At 27.8% G+C, this 19,160-nt stretch overlaps 1 protein-coding gene and 1 long non-coding RNA gene across 7 annotated transcripts in view; both read left to right on the top strand.

Moving 5' to 3' along the window:
- Nucleotides 1–19,160, top strand: part of LOC105833295 (retinol dehydrogenase 11) — a 107,205-nt gene that overhangs the window by 75,481 nt on the left and 12,564 nt on the right. For 4 of the 6 annotated variants that reach the window (XM_036293458.1, XM_036293457.1, XM_036293455.1 and 1 more), the window contains 4 exons: nucleotides 14,336–14,417; nucleotides 16,029–16,336; nucleotides 17,756–17,884; nucleotides 18,490–18,706. In XM_036293458.1, the coding sequence (XP_036149351.1) occupies nucleotides 14,336–14,417; nucleotides 16,029–16,336; nucleotides 17,756–17,884; nucleotides 18,490–18,706 (736 nt within the window). The remainder of the gene's footprint in view (nucleotides 1–14,335; nucleotides 14,418–16,028; nucleotides 16,337–17,755; nucleotides 17,885–18,489; nucleotides 18,707–19,160) is intronic. The other 2 variants (XM_036293456.1, XM_036293462.1) reach the window with 1 other exon arrangement.
- Nucleotides 3,391–7,014, top strand: LOC118647828. Its single transcript, XR_004964965.1, has 3 exons — nucleotides 3,391–4,552; nucleotides 5,353–5,550; nucleotides 6,954–7,014. It is a non-coding gene; the product is annotated as an uncharacterized LOC118647828 (long non-coding RNA).

Below are 19,160 nucleotides of genomic sequence, written 5' to 3'. Positions count from 1 at the left end.
ATACGAATTAGCCAAGTATATTTGAAAAAAGACTTAGGAAAATTCTATAAAATCTATTAAAAAATTATTTAAAAATAGAATAATAACAAATAATGAAGCAAAAACTAATAGATAGTAAAACAATACTTAAGCCACATTAATCTCATTCTTGTGTATATATTTATTGATATCAATAACATAGGGTCTTGGAAATATAGAAAAAATGCGAGCCGGGCACGCCAAGTTTTTGCTTTACTATAATCCCGTTGGTTGATTTTAATCATTTAATTATTTGATCATCAAGCCCGTTTATTATTAAATATTTTAATAAAAAGTTATAATAAATAAATTTTGTACAAATATTTTTATAATTGGCGCATTTACTTTATATCATTATTTGTGTAGAAAAGACAATAAAACAGTAAGACAATTTACCTAATATAATAGTTTTTTTCTTAGGGACCCACACTTGGCGCCTTTTTGTACCTTTTTTTAAAAAAGGTAATTTTGTTCGGATTAAATCTACCTAAATAAATGAAATAATAAACCTGAAATAAAATTTCTTTTAAATTAAAAACAAATAAAGAAATTTTTGGTTTAATAAGAAATATAATTTGGCATTAACAAACATAAAGCTTTAGAATATTTAAAAAAAAAAATTAATCTTAAGCCCTTAACACACACTAAAATAATAAATAATTTTATAAACAATAATTAAATAAAATTTCATAATATATTTAAAAAAATTATGCACAAGCTTTTGAAATAATATACTAAATATGTAGACACATACTAAATTAATAAATTTAATTAAAAAATTTTATCCATAATAAAACATGATTATCAGAATCGCATTTACACTTTCTGTTAAGAAAAATAAATAAATATAGTACAAATTTTAAATGTGTATTATAAATAAAAAGTGTATGATACATTTTTTTTATACATCCATGTTTTATATACCTTCATGTTCTTTCTAGACTATGTTGCAATAATAAATAATGTAACTTTATAAATCAGTAATAAAACAGTAATAAATTAAAATAAATTTTAAAAAAATTCAAGAAATTTACATTAAAAAATGTAACATTATATATATTGCAGTATATATATATATATATATATATATATATTGCAGCAATTGTAGTATACATCATTCCCAGTAAACAAGTACATGTAACGTGTTTGTTAGTTGTAATTTCCCACTCAGCAATATAATTGTGATTGTGGCAAAAGCCATTCTTTGTTTTAGATTATTTTAGAGATTTAAAGAAATTTTAACGATAAGACATGTAGTAATTTATAGTAGGCTAAAAAATTAATTAAGTTGATGAAATGTAGTGCAAAGTTATACAAATTAAACAATAAAATATTGATCAATATCTTACATTAACAAATTGGTGACTGCAACGTGAAATCTTACAAATATAAACGTCTTTTTATATCTCGACAACTTTTGTGATTATTAAATTTTCTGAAACATAGTCTGGTACATTAAAATAGGAATGAGCTCCAGATGCTCACAGTGTAAAACAAATACTACCAACCAGATTATATAATTTTTTTCTAATTCTACCTAACTAAGCAATCTGAAAATGATATCCGCTTTACATTTCGCGCCAATCCCTTTTTAAAATTATTTTTATAAAATTATTTTTATAAAGTTATATTAAAATAAAACAGTTTGCTGTTTTTTATAAAAATTAACACTTTAAAAATAAAATTAAAATTATTAACTATTATTAAAATATAATAGCTACAACTTCGTTATATACAGGATGATTCAAAATAACTATATGTCCTTGCATAGACGTATTTTTAGTAATATTCTGAGTCAACTTTTTCTTTCACAAAAAATTATCCAGAGCTTAGATTTCTAGATATAATAAGAAATAGTTTACGTATCCTGAATCGAATACAAGAGGTAAGCAGGGGTGGCACAACTCACCGCTGCTCGCAGGCACCACGAGCACCGCGAGGCATCTGCTGCGCTCAATAATCGATAATCATCTCAATTATCTTTAACGATGGTATTTAGTATTTTGAATCACCCAAATATTATGTAATAAAGGAAGAAATGAATAGGTGACAGAGAGAGAGAGAGAGAGAGAGAGAGAGAGAGAGAGAGAGAGAGAGAGAGAGGAGAGAGAGGAGGGGAGAGACTTGTTTGAACCTGTTTACGCACGTACCATCCTGCAATCAATTGATTGTTCTCACGATCCATCCTTTTTAGTTTATCGGATTAAAAGTCTTTTTTTCTTTCTTCTTACATTTTATTACTTCCCAGCAAACACAGAACATAGCAGCAACATTGCGGCAATGTTATAACATTGTAGCAACATCACAGCAATATCACAACATTGCCGCAATGTTGCTGCAATGTTCTGTGTTTGCTGGGTTCACTCATTTACACACACACACACATTCACACACACACACACACACACACACACACACACTCTGTTCACTCACTTGACCGAATTTATTTACACATCAAAAAAATAGTACGAAACATTTAACTATTAAACATTACTAATCACTCGGCGCGTCAAAATTATTCGAAGAAAGAAACGTGTATTTACTCGACGAACACACAACGCGTGTTTACTAGTTACTCGATGTCAGCTGACATCGAGCCCAGCTAAGCAAGCAGACAACTGACTTTATTGGTTATTGTGTGGTAACACTGTCAAATATGTGTCTGGAAACGCGGCAACTTAAAAATAAAAATATTGATTAATATGATTTACTATTATAATTTGTTGAAGAATATGTTGGAAATGCATACACGGAGACCCGGAGAGCAAAAAATTTGACATTCTAGCAATCAATTTGAATATTCTACGTAATTATTTAGATGATAGAAAATTAATTTTAAATCTGTATTAAAGATCTGTGTTAAAGATAATTGAGATGATTATCGATTATTGAGCGCAGCAGACGTCTCGCAGTGCTCGTGGTGCCCGCGAGCAGCGGTGAGTTGTGCCACCCCTGCTTACCTCTTGTATCCGATTCAGGATACGTAAACTATTTCTTATTATATCTAGAAATCTAAGCTCTGGATAATTTTTTGCGAAAAAAAAAAATTGACTCAGAATATTACTAAAAATACGTCTATGTAAAGACATATAGTTATTTTGAATCACCCTGTATATCATCACTTGTGTTGTCAAATAGTAGGTATTAAATTTTGTATTGATTTGAAAGGAAGACATTTTGGAATTGAACTCTTCGATTTTTTATTTTTGTTAGTCGCAACAGCATTGCTTTTTTGTGGTTTCAATATGTATTTATAAATAATATATATACATATATACAGGAAGTCCCAGAGCATACTGGTCACTGTTCATAAAAAGATAGATGGGATCGAAATGAACATAAAAGTTCAATATTGTTGTGGGTTTGGTCTGCTAATAATCGAGATATAAATTTTTTAAATTATGCGAATGAGAGCACGCCTTGCGCGCCGAAGGAAGGGCTCGAGCCGCTCGAGCCATAGCACGGCCTACACTGTTAAAAAAGATATGAAATTTACAATACATTTACGATACCACGGTAAATGAATTTTACAAACTGGGTATCTGAAATACAAATTCTTGCACTTATATAGCTAAATTCCTACACGATCATCAATTTTAATCACTAATATGAAATTTAATACACACATCATTGAATATTAAAAACCCGTTTAAGATTTTATGGAATACGCAAAGTAATAATACATATTTTCGATTGAAAATGAGAACATTTGTATATGAATTTATTTGTTGCAAACAAAACATTGAAAATACAATACAACTTTGGATTTTAATTGCGGCAAACTGAAAAATACGATACACTTGAAATTGAATATTATGATATGCATAATCTTTCTTTACAACTATTGTCTTTTAAAATTGCAAAGCGCGAATGAAATCAAGAATTCATATATATTTCATGGTAAAATTCATTATTATATATGAATCGTTATACCTACGTAGTATAAAATTTGTATAGACAATGCGCAAAATTTGGATCATATACCCTAAATATAATAAATAAATAAAAAACGAGAAAGTGCCAACGACGGTCATAGCAGATCTTAATGCTCAATATATTTTATACAATGACGCCACGTGAAAAGCGGAGATGTGACATACTTTGAGATTTGTATATTTTGAGACCAAAGATGATGCCAACTTTGATGAGACTTGATGGGCCTATGCACCCTGCTTGTCATGCATGCGCATGGGAAAAGCCATGTGTTCAGCTATGCACATGCGCAGAGCACGCGAACGCGTGCATACACGGCACTTCTCCACACGTGCCATGCAGACTGCAGAGGCCCAGATTTGACGAGACGCAATCAGCTCCCATAATTGTGCCTTCCTCAACCATTGAAATCGTGGTCATCTCCTGAGGGACAGCAAGTTAAGAAGTGAGATTTTGCGATAGCCGAACAAAGAAAACCAGACGAATACGTATAACTGCGCTCTAGAGTGTGCCGGCGAATCAGCCATTAACTCTCGATTCGCCAAAGCAGTGTTACAGTGCACAGTGAATAAATCGATTTAACTACGAGGAATAAAAATTGGTAAGTAACTAATAATTTATTTGGAATATTGAAAACCGATCACATTTCTTTGTGTTAATATAAATAAGCTAGCACGTGGAACGTAACCTTGCTGGCGATGTTACGTTTCACGTGCTAGCTTATTTAAATTAACACCAACGCACGATCGTTTTTTTGTAAATATTAATCCTTCTGTTATCTACAAGTGCCTCTTAGACGATTATTTACTATATTTTCGCATTAATTTCTATTTTGAGATATTTCGTTAATGACAAATGCTGGAACACGTAGGATTTTTACCAACACCATAGTCCTTTAAGACGAATATTTCAATGCACGAATGAAATATTCTTCTAAAAAAAATGTTTTATCGCTGGTATGAAATATAAATACCCCGTGATGAAACAAAACTCATAAAATTCCATCTAGATTGCAATTTTGTCACTATGTACAAGAGGTTATCGCTGAATTTTTCTGATTTCTTGTATCAATTGACACAAACTCCCTGCGGTGAGAAAAAAATTATAAACCTTAAATTGTGATTGCTATTTGGGTACATTTATATTTCATACTGGCGATAAAACATCCTTCTAAAATGTGTATAATTTCTAAATGTAATTTTTCTCGGTTTTTGCACGTATAACTCGCGTGCTCACAAAGCTTGTTGTACCGAACTTGCTAGTACATAGTATTGTAATAAACTTATATACAATAGCTATTAGGTATATATTTCGATGACATGAAATAGAGTAAGAAAAACTTTTTTGTGCTGGACGTCTTTTAAACGTCTTTTTTTAAAGTCTTATTTTTTATGTTTTCAGAGTATTACTTCAAATAAATCTCCAAACTGGACATAAGCGAAAGGACAAAAAAAGAAAGTCACTGTCTTATGATGGTTCCGTGATGAAGCTAGCTAATGCTTGGAGGCTTTAAAAGACGATTTCTAAAGTCGACTATCGTTGTATAACGATTTAGAATCGTATTAAAACGATCAGTATTATTACCAAACGCCAAAAAATGTACCAAATAATTTATTATTTTATAGTTATTACTAAATATAAGTAAATATTTAAAAAATTTAGTATACAATATAAGTCTGAAAAAATAAAAGGCTGCCTATAATAATATATTATGTGCAAATAATTACGCGGAGTTTATTTTTTATTGAATTGACACTTTTTGTTTATAAAAAGATTCAGAAGAGGTCGAATGGATAGGCAAGCAAATTTAAAATAGTCTCTTTATATATATATATATATATATATATAAATATTATATCTGATAATTGTTAAACGATAGGTGATTATTTTTTTATATGATAATTATATAAATTTTTAATGTTTCTAATGTAAAAGTGTGTGCAAAATAAATTTAGTATACTCAAGGATTCAATGTTTTTGTTAATTTTTATAATCAAAAAATAATGAATGTAATATTTATTAAATGTAATAATATATTGTTAAGGCTCCTAGGTAGTCACTAGAATTGTCTTTGTTTAATGGCGTCAAAAGCGAGAAATGGCGAGAAATGACACCTTATTTTATCTTACGTGCTATTTTCAAATAAAAATGTATTTGAATAAAAACTCACTGTAGATCGGTTCAGAACATTTCTAAATTATGCCAAAAATCAATTTCGTTTTTGACATATTTTAGAAGTGTTCTGAACCGATCTACAATGAGTTTTATCCAAATATATTTTTATTTGTAAATGGCACGTAAGATAAAATAGGGTGTTAACAATTTCTCGCTATTTCTTGCTTCTGACGTCACTAGGACAGCTCTATATATAGCGACTACCCAGGAGTCTTAAAAATATTAAATATTAAAAAAAATTGTATTAAAAATAATATAAAAGTGTAGGAAGTTTTTATGCAGATACCGTATATGAAATTTCAAATACAAAATTGAAAATTAAAGGAGTGGTATTTCGAAAACAAAAGTAACGAGTAGTAATATTACTATGCGCATTTGTTTGAAAAATCAGATACTTGTAAAGGAATTTTAATCTTTAAGTATTTAAATTAAAAGACAGGTCTCGGAATTCTCAGAATCAAGACCATACAATTTAATGCCATAATGTTCCATAATAACCACTATGTATATTAATAATAATATTCCAACATAGTAAACTTACAACACTTGTGTACTTGAAATTCATGTAGTCTTGAGATAATTTTCAGATCAATGTTTATGAAAATTAAAAAATTTGTTTCTTAATTTAAATATGCTTAAAGATCAAAATTCTTTTTCAGGTATATAAATTTTCAAACAGAAGAACACAGTAATATTACTGTTCAATACTTTTATTTTCGAAATACCACTTTTTAATTTTCAACTTTGTATTTGAAATTTCAAATACGGTATCTGCATAAAAACTTCCTACACTTTTATATTATTTTTAATACAGATTTTTTTTACAGTGTACTGTTTCAAGCATTGGCTGCCGGCGGCGGCGGGGGAAAGAAGGAGAAGCGTGGCGTCGTCGCCGTTCCCACGTCTCGCCGCACCGCGCCTAAGCTCGCGTCGATGGCTACTACGCACACTCGCGATTACATGACGAGATTATAAATTATTAATAAAAATAGGACAAATTTAAATCGTAATAAACTTTTGTAAATAAGAAAGTCAAAAGAGAGAAAGCGATGGAAACGTATGGAACCTGCAAATAATATAATATTTGCCGCAAATTCTCTCATCGTTTTTTATGGAATATTAAATTAGACCAAACCCACAACAATATTGAATATTTATGTTCATCTCGATCCCATCTACCTTTTTATGAACAGTGACCAGTATGCTCTGGGACTCCCTGTATACTATATGTATAGTATATATACAACATATAACACATATATAACACATGTGTATATATAACACATTTATTAGCTAATCACATCACTCGTTACAAATACAATTTAAATTAGCACGCATAAAGTATACGTTCAGTTGATCGAGACAAAGATAAGCAAAAGGAGGAAAGCAAAACAAGTTGACCAAAGATTAAACTGCGTTCAATTTTGACGTGCATTCAATATTGTGTGAACGTAGTTCATACAAACTCTGATCTGAACTACGTTGGTGAAAACGGACATAGTAGTTGACAATAAAAAACACTCAAATGTACTAAACGTAAATCAGAATTTATAATCTGTTGTTCCACTCTTTCGTTTAATTTGCGCGTTCATATATATAATTAAATATACCACTTTATAAGAAAATTATATCATGTAAGAGAAATAAGAAAAATTTAATTTTATATTTAAATAGAGGAGAAGGTGATAATATGGCCACCCATTTATATTTTATTTAATAACTTCGTTAATAATCAATGTTTTGAGTTAAAATTTTACAATTATATTCATCAAAGTGTTGCTCATTAGATTTTAAATTTAAAGTTATAAAATATTTATTATATTATATATTATTTATAAAAATGTAATAATGCTGCATAATGGGCCGAAAAGAAATAGGGAGGGTAATATAGGGCCATCACAAAAATAAATGTAAAAAAAAATTGATTTTGTTTAAAAAGGCCACAGTTTTTTGTTAGAATTATATATTTATATAAAATAAGTTACTATATCGAAACAGGTAATTTTTATTCACATTTAGTGGAGATTAACTAAAATAACCTTAAATCTAAAGAATCTTATTCATATAAAGGATTTAAAAAAATTAACAGCCTTAAATTAAGCCTTTCATCGATTTATTGAGGAATTTTGTCGATATGGAGATCTCGGAAAAAAAGTGACCATATTACTTTAGCACACTTAGATGGCCATATTGGGACAAAATCCTATATCATTGTTTAATTTTGTATAACTCGAAATATATACAGCCGAATAAAGAGCTAAATAATAAGAAAGTACTCAAGTGTACATACATTTGGGTGATAATGCAGTTAAGTTTAAAAAAAATGAGAAAGTATGTGTAATTAAATGTTAAAATGTACCTTAAAAAATTTTCGAAATTCTTAAAAGTGAAAATGCCTTATAACAAATGTTGACTGTTGTGTTTTGTCATATTAGTATTATTATATAATAGTAAACTATTAAACAAATGACATCATAAATAATTACTAGAATTCGTCAGCTAATAATGGAGATAATATGGGTGGCCGTATTATTCGCACTGGCCATATTACCACTTTCTCTATTAATAATGCAAGGCATTATTAAATATAACACTTTAATGAAAATTATATCATGTAAGAGAGATAAAAAAATTTAATTTTATATTTAAATATAAATATATCTATTATATGTATGCGCGTATGTTTAAATAAAAAGTACTTTTACTCTGTAGTATGTATAGTATCCATGGCAAATTATACATTTCTGTTTTGCTAAAGTTTAATTTCTTTATTTCACTTTTTTATGTTTATCAAATCTCTTATCTTAAAAAAGAAACATTAAATTAAATCTATTCTTTGACATTATAGCTGAGGTATTGTACAACTTTTGATATGTATCAGCTATAAGAATATCTTTAAGAGTGAGCACTTATAAAATTACAAACATATATGTAAAGTATATTATAAATACAGTTACTTCTGGCTTATATTAATTTTTCTTGATTTTTCACGTAATATATTTTCACGTTTTTCCGTAATAGCTGCAAACAATAAAAAACGTCTACATCTAATTACAGAAGTTTTTTAGACAAGTTTCCTAGTAAGCAAGGTCAGTATTAACATACACGTGCGTTATAAATAAATTCAAGATACATGCGTCAAAGCAGAGATGATCGATAATAAAAAGATAATAGTAAAAGATAACACATATATTCTAATTACTACACAGTAAAAACATTTTGTATTTATGTTAAAATTTTTTCTTGTAAAAAGTTGTATGTTAAATTTATAACACAGTTGTGTGTTAATTTAACATATTGCTGTTGTATTAATTTAAGTAAAGTGTTAAATTATTAGAATAACTGAAAAAGTGTAAAAATTACACAATGTGCACATACTTCTAATTTTACATAATAAATATGTTCCTTATTATCAGTGACAGCATTTATCTGTGAAAATTGACTGAAAAAAATGTTGAGTTTACTCTACAAGTCTCACCAGTTAGTGTGTGGCGCCACTGATAGGCGAGCAAGCGGCTTAATTCTCTCGAGAATAAAATACAACCGACGCGCTACATCATAAAGACTACTTGCAGCGCGATTAAAGCAAACCACAAATAGTTCACTCCAAAAAATTTAGAGAGCACATGTAAAGTTTTTATCGATGATCTTGAAACAATCTATATATGCAATTGCAAGAAATTTTTTTCAGCATTTCTAAAATAATTATTATTGAACATATATGATGTGTTAAATTAACATATATAACGTGTTAAAATAATATTATATAATGTTAAAATAACATATAATGTTATTGTAACATGATTATATATATTACATTAACATTATTATAATGTTATAGTAACATGTTACATGTGTTACTTTGATATAATTTTCTCATTAAGTTGTTAAAGTCAATGAAGCTGGGTAGAATTTTTAATGTAAATGTCACCCAGTGTGACATTTACATTAAAAAAATGTGATAGCGAAGGATTAAGATGGCTTTTTAAAGAAAACATTTGTTTAGTAACAATAATTTATTTATGCCCGTTTCCACCAACGTGGTTTAGATCAGAGTTTGTGTGAACTACGTTCAAAATTGAACGCAGTTTAATCTTTGGTCAACTTATTTTGCTTTCCTCCAATTTTATCTTTGTCTCGATCAACTGAACGCATACTTTATGCGTGCTAATTTCAATTGTATTTGTAACGAGTGATGTGATTGGTGCTAATGTGTTATATATATAACTATATATAAATATAAAATTAAATTTAACCTAGTTTATAATATTTGACACATCGATACATTCTATTACATTATTTATAAGAATAAATAATGAATATTGAACACTGAACACATTTGAACACTGTTTTTATTTAAACGAAATCTAATTTTGAATTCAATATCGTCCAAATTATCAAAGTAATTCATACGTAATTTAAATCTTCTAGGCCTTCTGTCAATATGTCTTCTTATCTTATAATATCTTCTTCATCATCGGATGATGACAAAATATCATAATAAGCCATAATAATTTAATCGTAATATGTATAATGCCAAGTATAGAAAATAATGCACCGCACATATAACCTTCAATAGTATACTGACGTTTCGCAAAATTCTTCTGCTTAAACGCTGTTCAAACTTATTAACCGACCAAAAATTGGCGTTTACAATAAACGCCGTTCAATCGATTAAACTTTTACTTAAAAAAATGATGGAACAATATTATTAATCGGAGTTTAAACTTGGTTCAAATTTTGAACCACGTTGGTGGAAACGGGCATTAGTAGTCTATTGTTATCTAATAGCACTAATATACTTCCCTATAGCATGAAATATTGCTGCAACGTTGCAGAAATATTATTTTGCAAGATTGGAATATTGCAGAAAATATTGGTGCAATATTGCGTTAATGCAATATAACGAAAATGATGCAGGTGGTTATTTATTTTCATATTTCATGATACTAATTCCTAGACAGCATAACATTTTAAAAACTACGTCGCAAATATGTCTAAACGTCTAAACGATTTAGAACATCGGTACATTTTTCGGACTTTTGTGCTATCTGAGAATAATCATTATTTGACAGGATATAGAGTTTATTTTGAAATATATATGTATCGGACACATACAAAATTCTGTTATATGGAATGTTTAAAAGAGCAAAAATATCATATAATTGTCAAAACATAAAAACATCATGTTATACACAGTATAACGCAAAAATCGCGACTCAAAATGTTATAGCGAGGAAATTCTTGAAAAATTAAATAAAAAGTTTATTTTTAAATTTTTATTTTAAGCAGTAGTTTTTGAGATATAAAGATTGCAAGATGGCCAATCATATACTACGTTTAGATGGACGTTTATCTATTAGTTGCAGTAATATTAGTGAGCACACAGATTACATGCACGTAACATTATCAGTAGTATATATGAAACGCCATGTTCTTCAGTAATACTGTCTATTTTTACAGTCATAGAAGACAATCAATTACTGTATTGTACCATTAATCAAATATATGTAAGATGTGTATTATACAAAAAACGGAAAATGAATTCATATTATCTTACCATTACAGCACAATAATTAAAAAGATGTAATTAATTAAATTAACATACACCCACGGATATCGAATCGTTCCATTCTAGATTTAAGCAAGCATTAAGATTAAGCAAGTCCAGAAAATGCCTATCCTGATCAATTTATATGCTAGAATTATACATGCATGTACAGTTTATACATGTTTAATTGATGTAGTATATAAGTCAGAGTGAGCATCTTCTGGACTTGCTTCACTCAGTCTAGTATGGGACACAATGCTATCCGTGATTACAGAATTTGTTGCACAATCTATGTATCTTTTAGCTCTAATCTTAACATAAAAATTTAAAATGAAAATATCTTGCTCTATTTTTCAATTGGTCCCTTAAGAGGATGCTAAACTGCTTGTCAAACTTGATCGAGGTCGATAATGTAGAGTCATTTGGGCACGTTATTAACAAAATTTTGTATGTATTTCTTTTATAGATTTAGAAATTCTTTTCCAGAATTAATTGTGGAGAATTTTTAATTCTGTAAATGCAATAAAAAGTTGTACATTGGAACAAATTGTACAATTCTGACGATAAAACAGATAGGATCCTTTTAAACACCGAAAACTTTTTTTCTAAGGTTCCTAGGCTCATTCTAAAAGCACAGTATTGTTCTTTGCTGAAATGCTAAGTGCGCTCCATGCTTATTTTATACGTACAAAGTCTAAAACTTTTATACGCAGCCAATGTTTTCACGAGTCGACTACAGAAGTCGATAACAAAACTATAATTTTCTAACTTTCTTTCGTTTTTCGTATGAAATTAATCGCAGCGCACCGCGTTATTATCTGTATTTTAATTTTGGAGAAGGATTTTCAATTCCATGCAATCAATAAAAAGATTTCGGTGTCCAAAAATTAATGATAAAACAGAGCAGTTTAGTATCCCCTTAAAACTATGTAAAATTTTACTTATTGTTAGCTCTAGATTAAGAAATACGGATTATACAGAAATAAATTTTGCAAGGTTGCAATATAATATTGCCACAATAGTGTGCAATATCTGCTAAGGAATATTACGTTTGTAATATTGCAATAATATTGTGCAACATTTGCTAGGGAATATTACATTTGTAATATTGCTACAATATTCCAACAATATTGGAATTTTATTGGTTATATTATGCACTATTGCAATATTTCTGCAACGTTGCAGCAATATTTTATGCTGTAGGGGTTAATACATAATAACCAATGTTTGTCATAAGGCATTTTTATTTTAGAGCAATTTGAAATTTTTTAAGGTACATTTTAACATTTAATTTCACATACTTTCTTATTCTTTGTAAATTTAAATGTATAAACACAGTCTTTACATGAAACCAAAATATATAGTATCATAAATTAAATTGACAAGTAATTTATTAATTTTGATGTTAACAAGCATTTATTGATATTCAGAAATACTTTACCAGGTACTTATCTATAGTCATTATAAAAATTATTAAATTGCTTGCCCAATTAATTTGTGATAAAAATTCTTTTCTTTTCAAATAATGATAATTAGAGTTACTAGATATATAAAGTAGCGCAATCGGTCCGCCATTTTGAGTCCATTATGCGGCAATTTCAAACCTGTCTTATACAAATAGTATTACGAACAAGGAAAAAACAATGAATACTAACAATTAAACATAAAATTTATTTGATTTTTTTTACCATAACATTCATAATTGATCATAGACTTTTATTGTTCGCCGAAGGCTCGTGTGTCCATTATTCCGCACTTACGGGCAATTAACCGATTCACCGCACTAGTTGCACAAATATCTATTTTTCTGTCCAGTATAGCTGGGTTTAGAAACATCATCCGGGGGTCTGCAGATGTCATTATTTATCATTCAATAAATTGTAAGGATAAAATGGCTGCATTCAGCAAACTCACATTAGTTAAGACATCTGCTTTCTATCGATCAAACTCCCAAACTCCATTATCAATTTTCCGCTGAATGATTTGCTCACGACATCGTTACTTGCTAAGATATTTGCCTTCAATGAAATATTGTAAATCAAAAGCGGATAAGATTAGTTAACGTACACTAAAAAAAAATAATCTTGCAACTTCAACAAAAATTAAGTTTATAAAATTTAGCTGAGACAGATAAATAATTAGCAAATACTATGATATGTATATGTATTACACTTAATTAATCTAACTTGCAGAAGCATAATTTATAAATTCTATACGTGACAGCCAAAATTTTAGCAAATATTACAAAAATTAGCGATACATTTTGATTGTGATATCAAGAAATCTGTCTATATTAACAAATTTTTTTTTGGTGTAGAATAGTTTAATCTTATAATATTTAATTGTGCAAGTCATGTAATATTTAATTATACAAGTTAACTAATTTTATTTAATACAAAATGAAATTAATGGCATTATTTGTGGTAAATAATGGAATATACTTATACATAATTTTGGTACTATTGATGATTGTTGCCACTTTACAATAATATTTACAATTCAAAGATATTTTTTAATAAAAAATGATGATTAGTTTTAGGATCCTTTTTACATTTTTAAAAATAAGTACACAATATTATTTATAAATAAATAAATAATAATTAAATAAGTAATATAATAATATTTAAATATTTATATATAAATTAATTTTGTGTTTAGGCGCAAGAGTAATTTTGGCTTGTCGGAATATAGAGAAAGCAACGGCCGCAATTGAAGATATAAAATGTAATCCGTTTCCGAGGTAATATATATGAAATTATATCTAACAATAAGGCACATTTTACTTACGCGCTTGCAACGCCTACAAGCATTATTTGTTTTTAATTAATCAAAAAAACAAACGTTGCAAGCGTTCTTTGCAGTTTTAATCACTTGCATTATGTTTATTACAAATTCATTTTAATATACATAAAGTTTGAGATTAATTTTATTATTGCCTCTTTTGAATAATGTAAAATTTGTTCTTAACATAAATTATATACTTATTTTAATAAAAAAATTTCAACATTGTAAAGTAAAAGATTAGAAAGTTTAGAAATTATATGTAACTAATTTCAAATTTTTATTATGTTGAGGTTAATGTTAATATTATTCCGTTTATATTCTACGCAGTATGTTACACAATTGTTATAGGCAATTGTTAGAATTAAATAAAAATTAATAATTTAATAAGTATTAAAATTTTTTATTGTGATTCTTTCATGACTTCTTAGTCAATGACGCAACGTATTGTACAAAACATCCCAAATATAAGAGAATCATGAATGAAAATTCAGTAAATGAATTTAGATAATATTTTCATTTTTCAGCGACCTTCTACGTTTATATTATAAATATAAAAAATATGTTTAAAATAATATTTCTAAAATCTGTAAGTAGTTTGTAGTACGACTGACATATTGCTGCCCGTCTGCAAGTCGTGTGCGCGTTGACAACAGTTGACAATTACCGTCAGCCAGCTAATGTCCGACGAGTACTCCGTCATTTATAGACACATTATTATCGTAACTGTGATAAAATGTAAAATGTCTGAATAGCTTGATTTACTTGATTTACCGGTTAATTTTATGTTATAATTTATATATATATGCATATAAAAAATGTAATTAATCAATTTTCTTTTATTTCCATTTACATTATTATATATTCGAATCATTTGAATTTCACAATGTTTTACACCAACATTGTAATATATAGAAATTTCATTAAAAAAAATTTTTTTATTTGTCTCAATAAGCAGGATTATACAGCGGCCCAACTGGCAGGATAATTTATTAAAAAATTATTAACTAAACGTTTCGATTAGTTTGCGGTCCTTCTCAAGCACATAGATCCCTGAACATACATAACATCAAAACTGCGAAAACAGAGAACGCGTAAGCGGGAAAGGGGCTCCGCTCCTCCTCCTGCACCCCCTCATCATTTTTTCCTAACTCTAACCCAATCAATTTTAGTCACTATTTAGCCACAATTTCAAATCTGATGTCGCAAACCCAAGTGGTATACATACAAGCGTGGACGTCGTTTAGCTCTGAAAATCAAATTGCCCCTCCTTAAAAACATTTCTACATTTTATTTCTATAGTAGTTTTGTTGATTGGTATTGAAAAAAATTGATTTTTCGTATCGGTATCTATTCTAGACATTTACCTTATTTTATTATAAATATATATTTTCTATATAATTTTTGTGTATTTTTATTAATACATTTTATTATTACAATACTTATTGCAATATACTTTTTTCTAATATTGCAATAATCTGTAAATTATATCTATTATAATTTTATTAAAGAAAGAATCAATCAACAATTATTTCATTAACATTTATTAATAGAGTTATTTTATTAACAGCAGAAGAATGCAAAAAATAGAAGACAAAAACGGATTAGGTGACCTCGAGGTTTGTTCATTGGATCTCTGTAGCTTTAAAAGCGTAAAGGAATGTGCTAAAAAATTGATGAAAGAACCAGCCATTCATATATTAGTAAATAATGCCGGTATAATGTTTGCTCCGTATCAAATAACTGAAGATGGATTCGAGATACAGCTACAGTCAAATTATCTTGGACATTTCCTCTTGACATTGTTATTATTGCCAAAAATGCAATCGTCTACTCCTGGCTGTAGGATAATTAATGTATCATCGTTGGCTCATATATGTACGTAAAAATAAAACCAAGAGATTAAATAGAGAAATAGCAGAATGGCAGCTTCACTATAATGGGATAGCGGGATAAAATAAGACAATACTATTATTTTTATTGCATGATGCCGTAATCGTGAAAATTCGTAAATTCCTACAACTTCTCAACAGGTCGTGATAAGACTGAAGCAACTTTGTTGATTGTAACAAATTTTCCACACGGTTGCGGCATCATGCAATGAAAATAATAATACTATCACATTACTCCCATTCTACTCCGCTATCCCATTTAGCCCCGAGTTCTCTTATAAAAAAAAATAACAAAAATTAAATATTATGTTACTTTATATTTGTGACGTGATAATTTATTATATATATATTATTATATGTTATTTTATATTAGTGTTGTTGATTATTGTAATTCCTGTTCAATTAAAAGCAATAGTATTTGCAATACTTGTAAAATATAATAAAATATCTAGTAAGTAAGAAACATTAAGTCAACGTTTTAAAATATTAATTTTATGAATATAATATGTATGAAATATTTAGAAAACATTATCAAAATAACATTAAAATATTATTAGAAATAATATTTAAAAAATTTTTCTGTGACATTTATGTATAAATACGACATAAAATAATGTGTATAAAATATTTAGAAAATATGTCAAAATGTTACATAAAATTAATTTTTTTTTAATTAAATGTTCATTTAATGTGTTTGGTTACTATTATAGGAATGTTATTTATTAATATATGTATATAACCATCAAAAAACCTTAAAAAGGTAAAAAGGTACGTCAAATACATATAAGACGTGCTTTCCAAAATAAATTTGAGATCAATACAGTTAGCCAAGTATAATATTTTAAAAAAGACTTAAAGAAGTTTAATAAACATCTATTTAAAAATTGCTTAAACGGGCTTGATTATTAAATAATTAAATGATTAAAATTAATCAACGGGATTATAGTGAAGCAAAAACTTGGCGTGTCCGGCTCGTTTTTTTTTAATTTTCAAGGCTCTATGTTATTGATATTGATAAATGTATATACAAGAATGCAATTAATGTGACTCGGATGTTGTTTTGTTATTTGTCAGTTTTTGCTTCATTATATGTTATTATTGATATTCTCATTTTTCAAATAATTTTTGAATAGAATCATTTTTTAATGCGTTTATATACTTGACATATTTTTTTTAACTTTGTGAAGTTTTTCATAGGTTATTATTTTTTTATTATTTTATTTGTGCAAATAATTTTTATTTTGTATAACATTGATGGGTCATTGCGTTTTAACGAGCCGGGCACGCCAAGTTTTTGCTTCACTATAATTCCGTTGATTGATTTTAATCATTTAATCATTTAATCATTAAGCACGTTTAAGCAATTAAGTAATAATTAATTATTATTAAACCGTATGTATTACAGATGGCAAAATACATTTAAGTGATATAAATCTGGAAAGATCATGGTGGTATTTTCGTCCTTGGAAGGCATATTTTCAAAGTAAACTTGCGAATATATTATTTACAAAGGAACTAGCACGTCAATTAAAAGGTAAAGAAAATGAAATGTTACAGAAGAATTAAAATTAATTAAAATTGTTATTTGTCAACAATTTTAAAAATTAATACTATACTTTTATAAAATTAATTTATTTAAAATAATGTTTATAAAAGATATTATATTTATTACATAAAATTTATTTATGATTATCATTTATTTAAAAAATGGCTTATATTAATAGCTAGATAAAATTTACAAATTCTTTAAGAATTCTTTAAAAAATAAGCATCTAAATTACCGGCAAAGTCGGCGCTGTATTTGATATGCAATTATAAAAAATAGTTCAATTAAGTATATTTATATAATAATTTAATAGCTTTAGCAAACAGAGAATTACATACTCTAAATAACAAATTTCGGCTTATTTAATTATGCATAACATTTTAAAAATAAGTCTCTTGTTTGAATTCTTTTCTGTATCTTCCGGAAAATAATTAAATAGTATATTTAATTAAAGAATATTATTTTTTAATGTCTGAAAAAATCTAAATAAAAAATATCAATTATAAATTAATAAAAATTTTAATTTAATTACTTATTATATGATTGTTTATTAAACAGAGCTTTTATATTTTGTATATAAATTTAATTTCTAGAGGCAAAAATTAGCGGGATAAACGTATATTCTTTACATCCTGGAGTTATAAAGACTGAATTGTCTCGAGAATTTCATAGTACGATAGTGCCAGGTGCAACATTTTTCTTTAATTATATTATGCGGCCATTCATTAAAAATGCGGAACAAGGAGCACAAACAACGATATACTGTGCAATTGATGAAAAGACGGCTAATGAGACTGGTCTCTATTACTCGTAAGGAAATGCTATATGTGATAATATAAATCTTTTTTTACAAATTATAATAAAAAACACAATATAATAAATTCTAAATTTATTATAAATCCAAAGTATAAGCTTAAACTTAAAGTATTAAACTTTAAATTTGATTTTGTATAATTAACTTCTAATTTAAGCTGCAGTTTACTTGACGTTACAAGCGTTTCAAAGCATTTTATTGATCAATCGGAACAAAAAATTTTATGATTTGACTAAAAAATGTTTTAAAGCGTTTATAATTTGAAAATTTATTTGAGAATTTAATTATGACTATTGATTAAACTAAGAAAAATCTTTACACCCCCCCCTCTCACACACTTATACATGTACAATTTGGAGTTCGCCCGTCACTCTCTATGGGTCAAGAGTGACGGGCAATATCCAAATTGATAAGTACTGGAAAACTCGGGTGGAACAATGCAGAATTTTG

Source organism: Monomorium pharaonis, chromosome 11, assembly GCF_013373865.1.
Source record: "Monomorium pharaonis isolate MP-MQ-018 chromosome 11, ASM1337386v2, whole genome shotgun sequence".
Taxonomy (NCBI): domain Eukaryota; kingdom Metazoa; phylum Arthropoda; class Insecta; order Hymenoptera; family Formicidae; genus Monomorium; species Monomorium pharaonis.
Note: the sequence above shows the minus strand (reverse complement) of the source record. Positions and strands in the feature narration are given on the sequence as shown.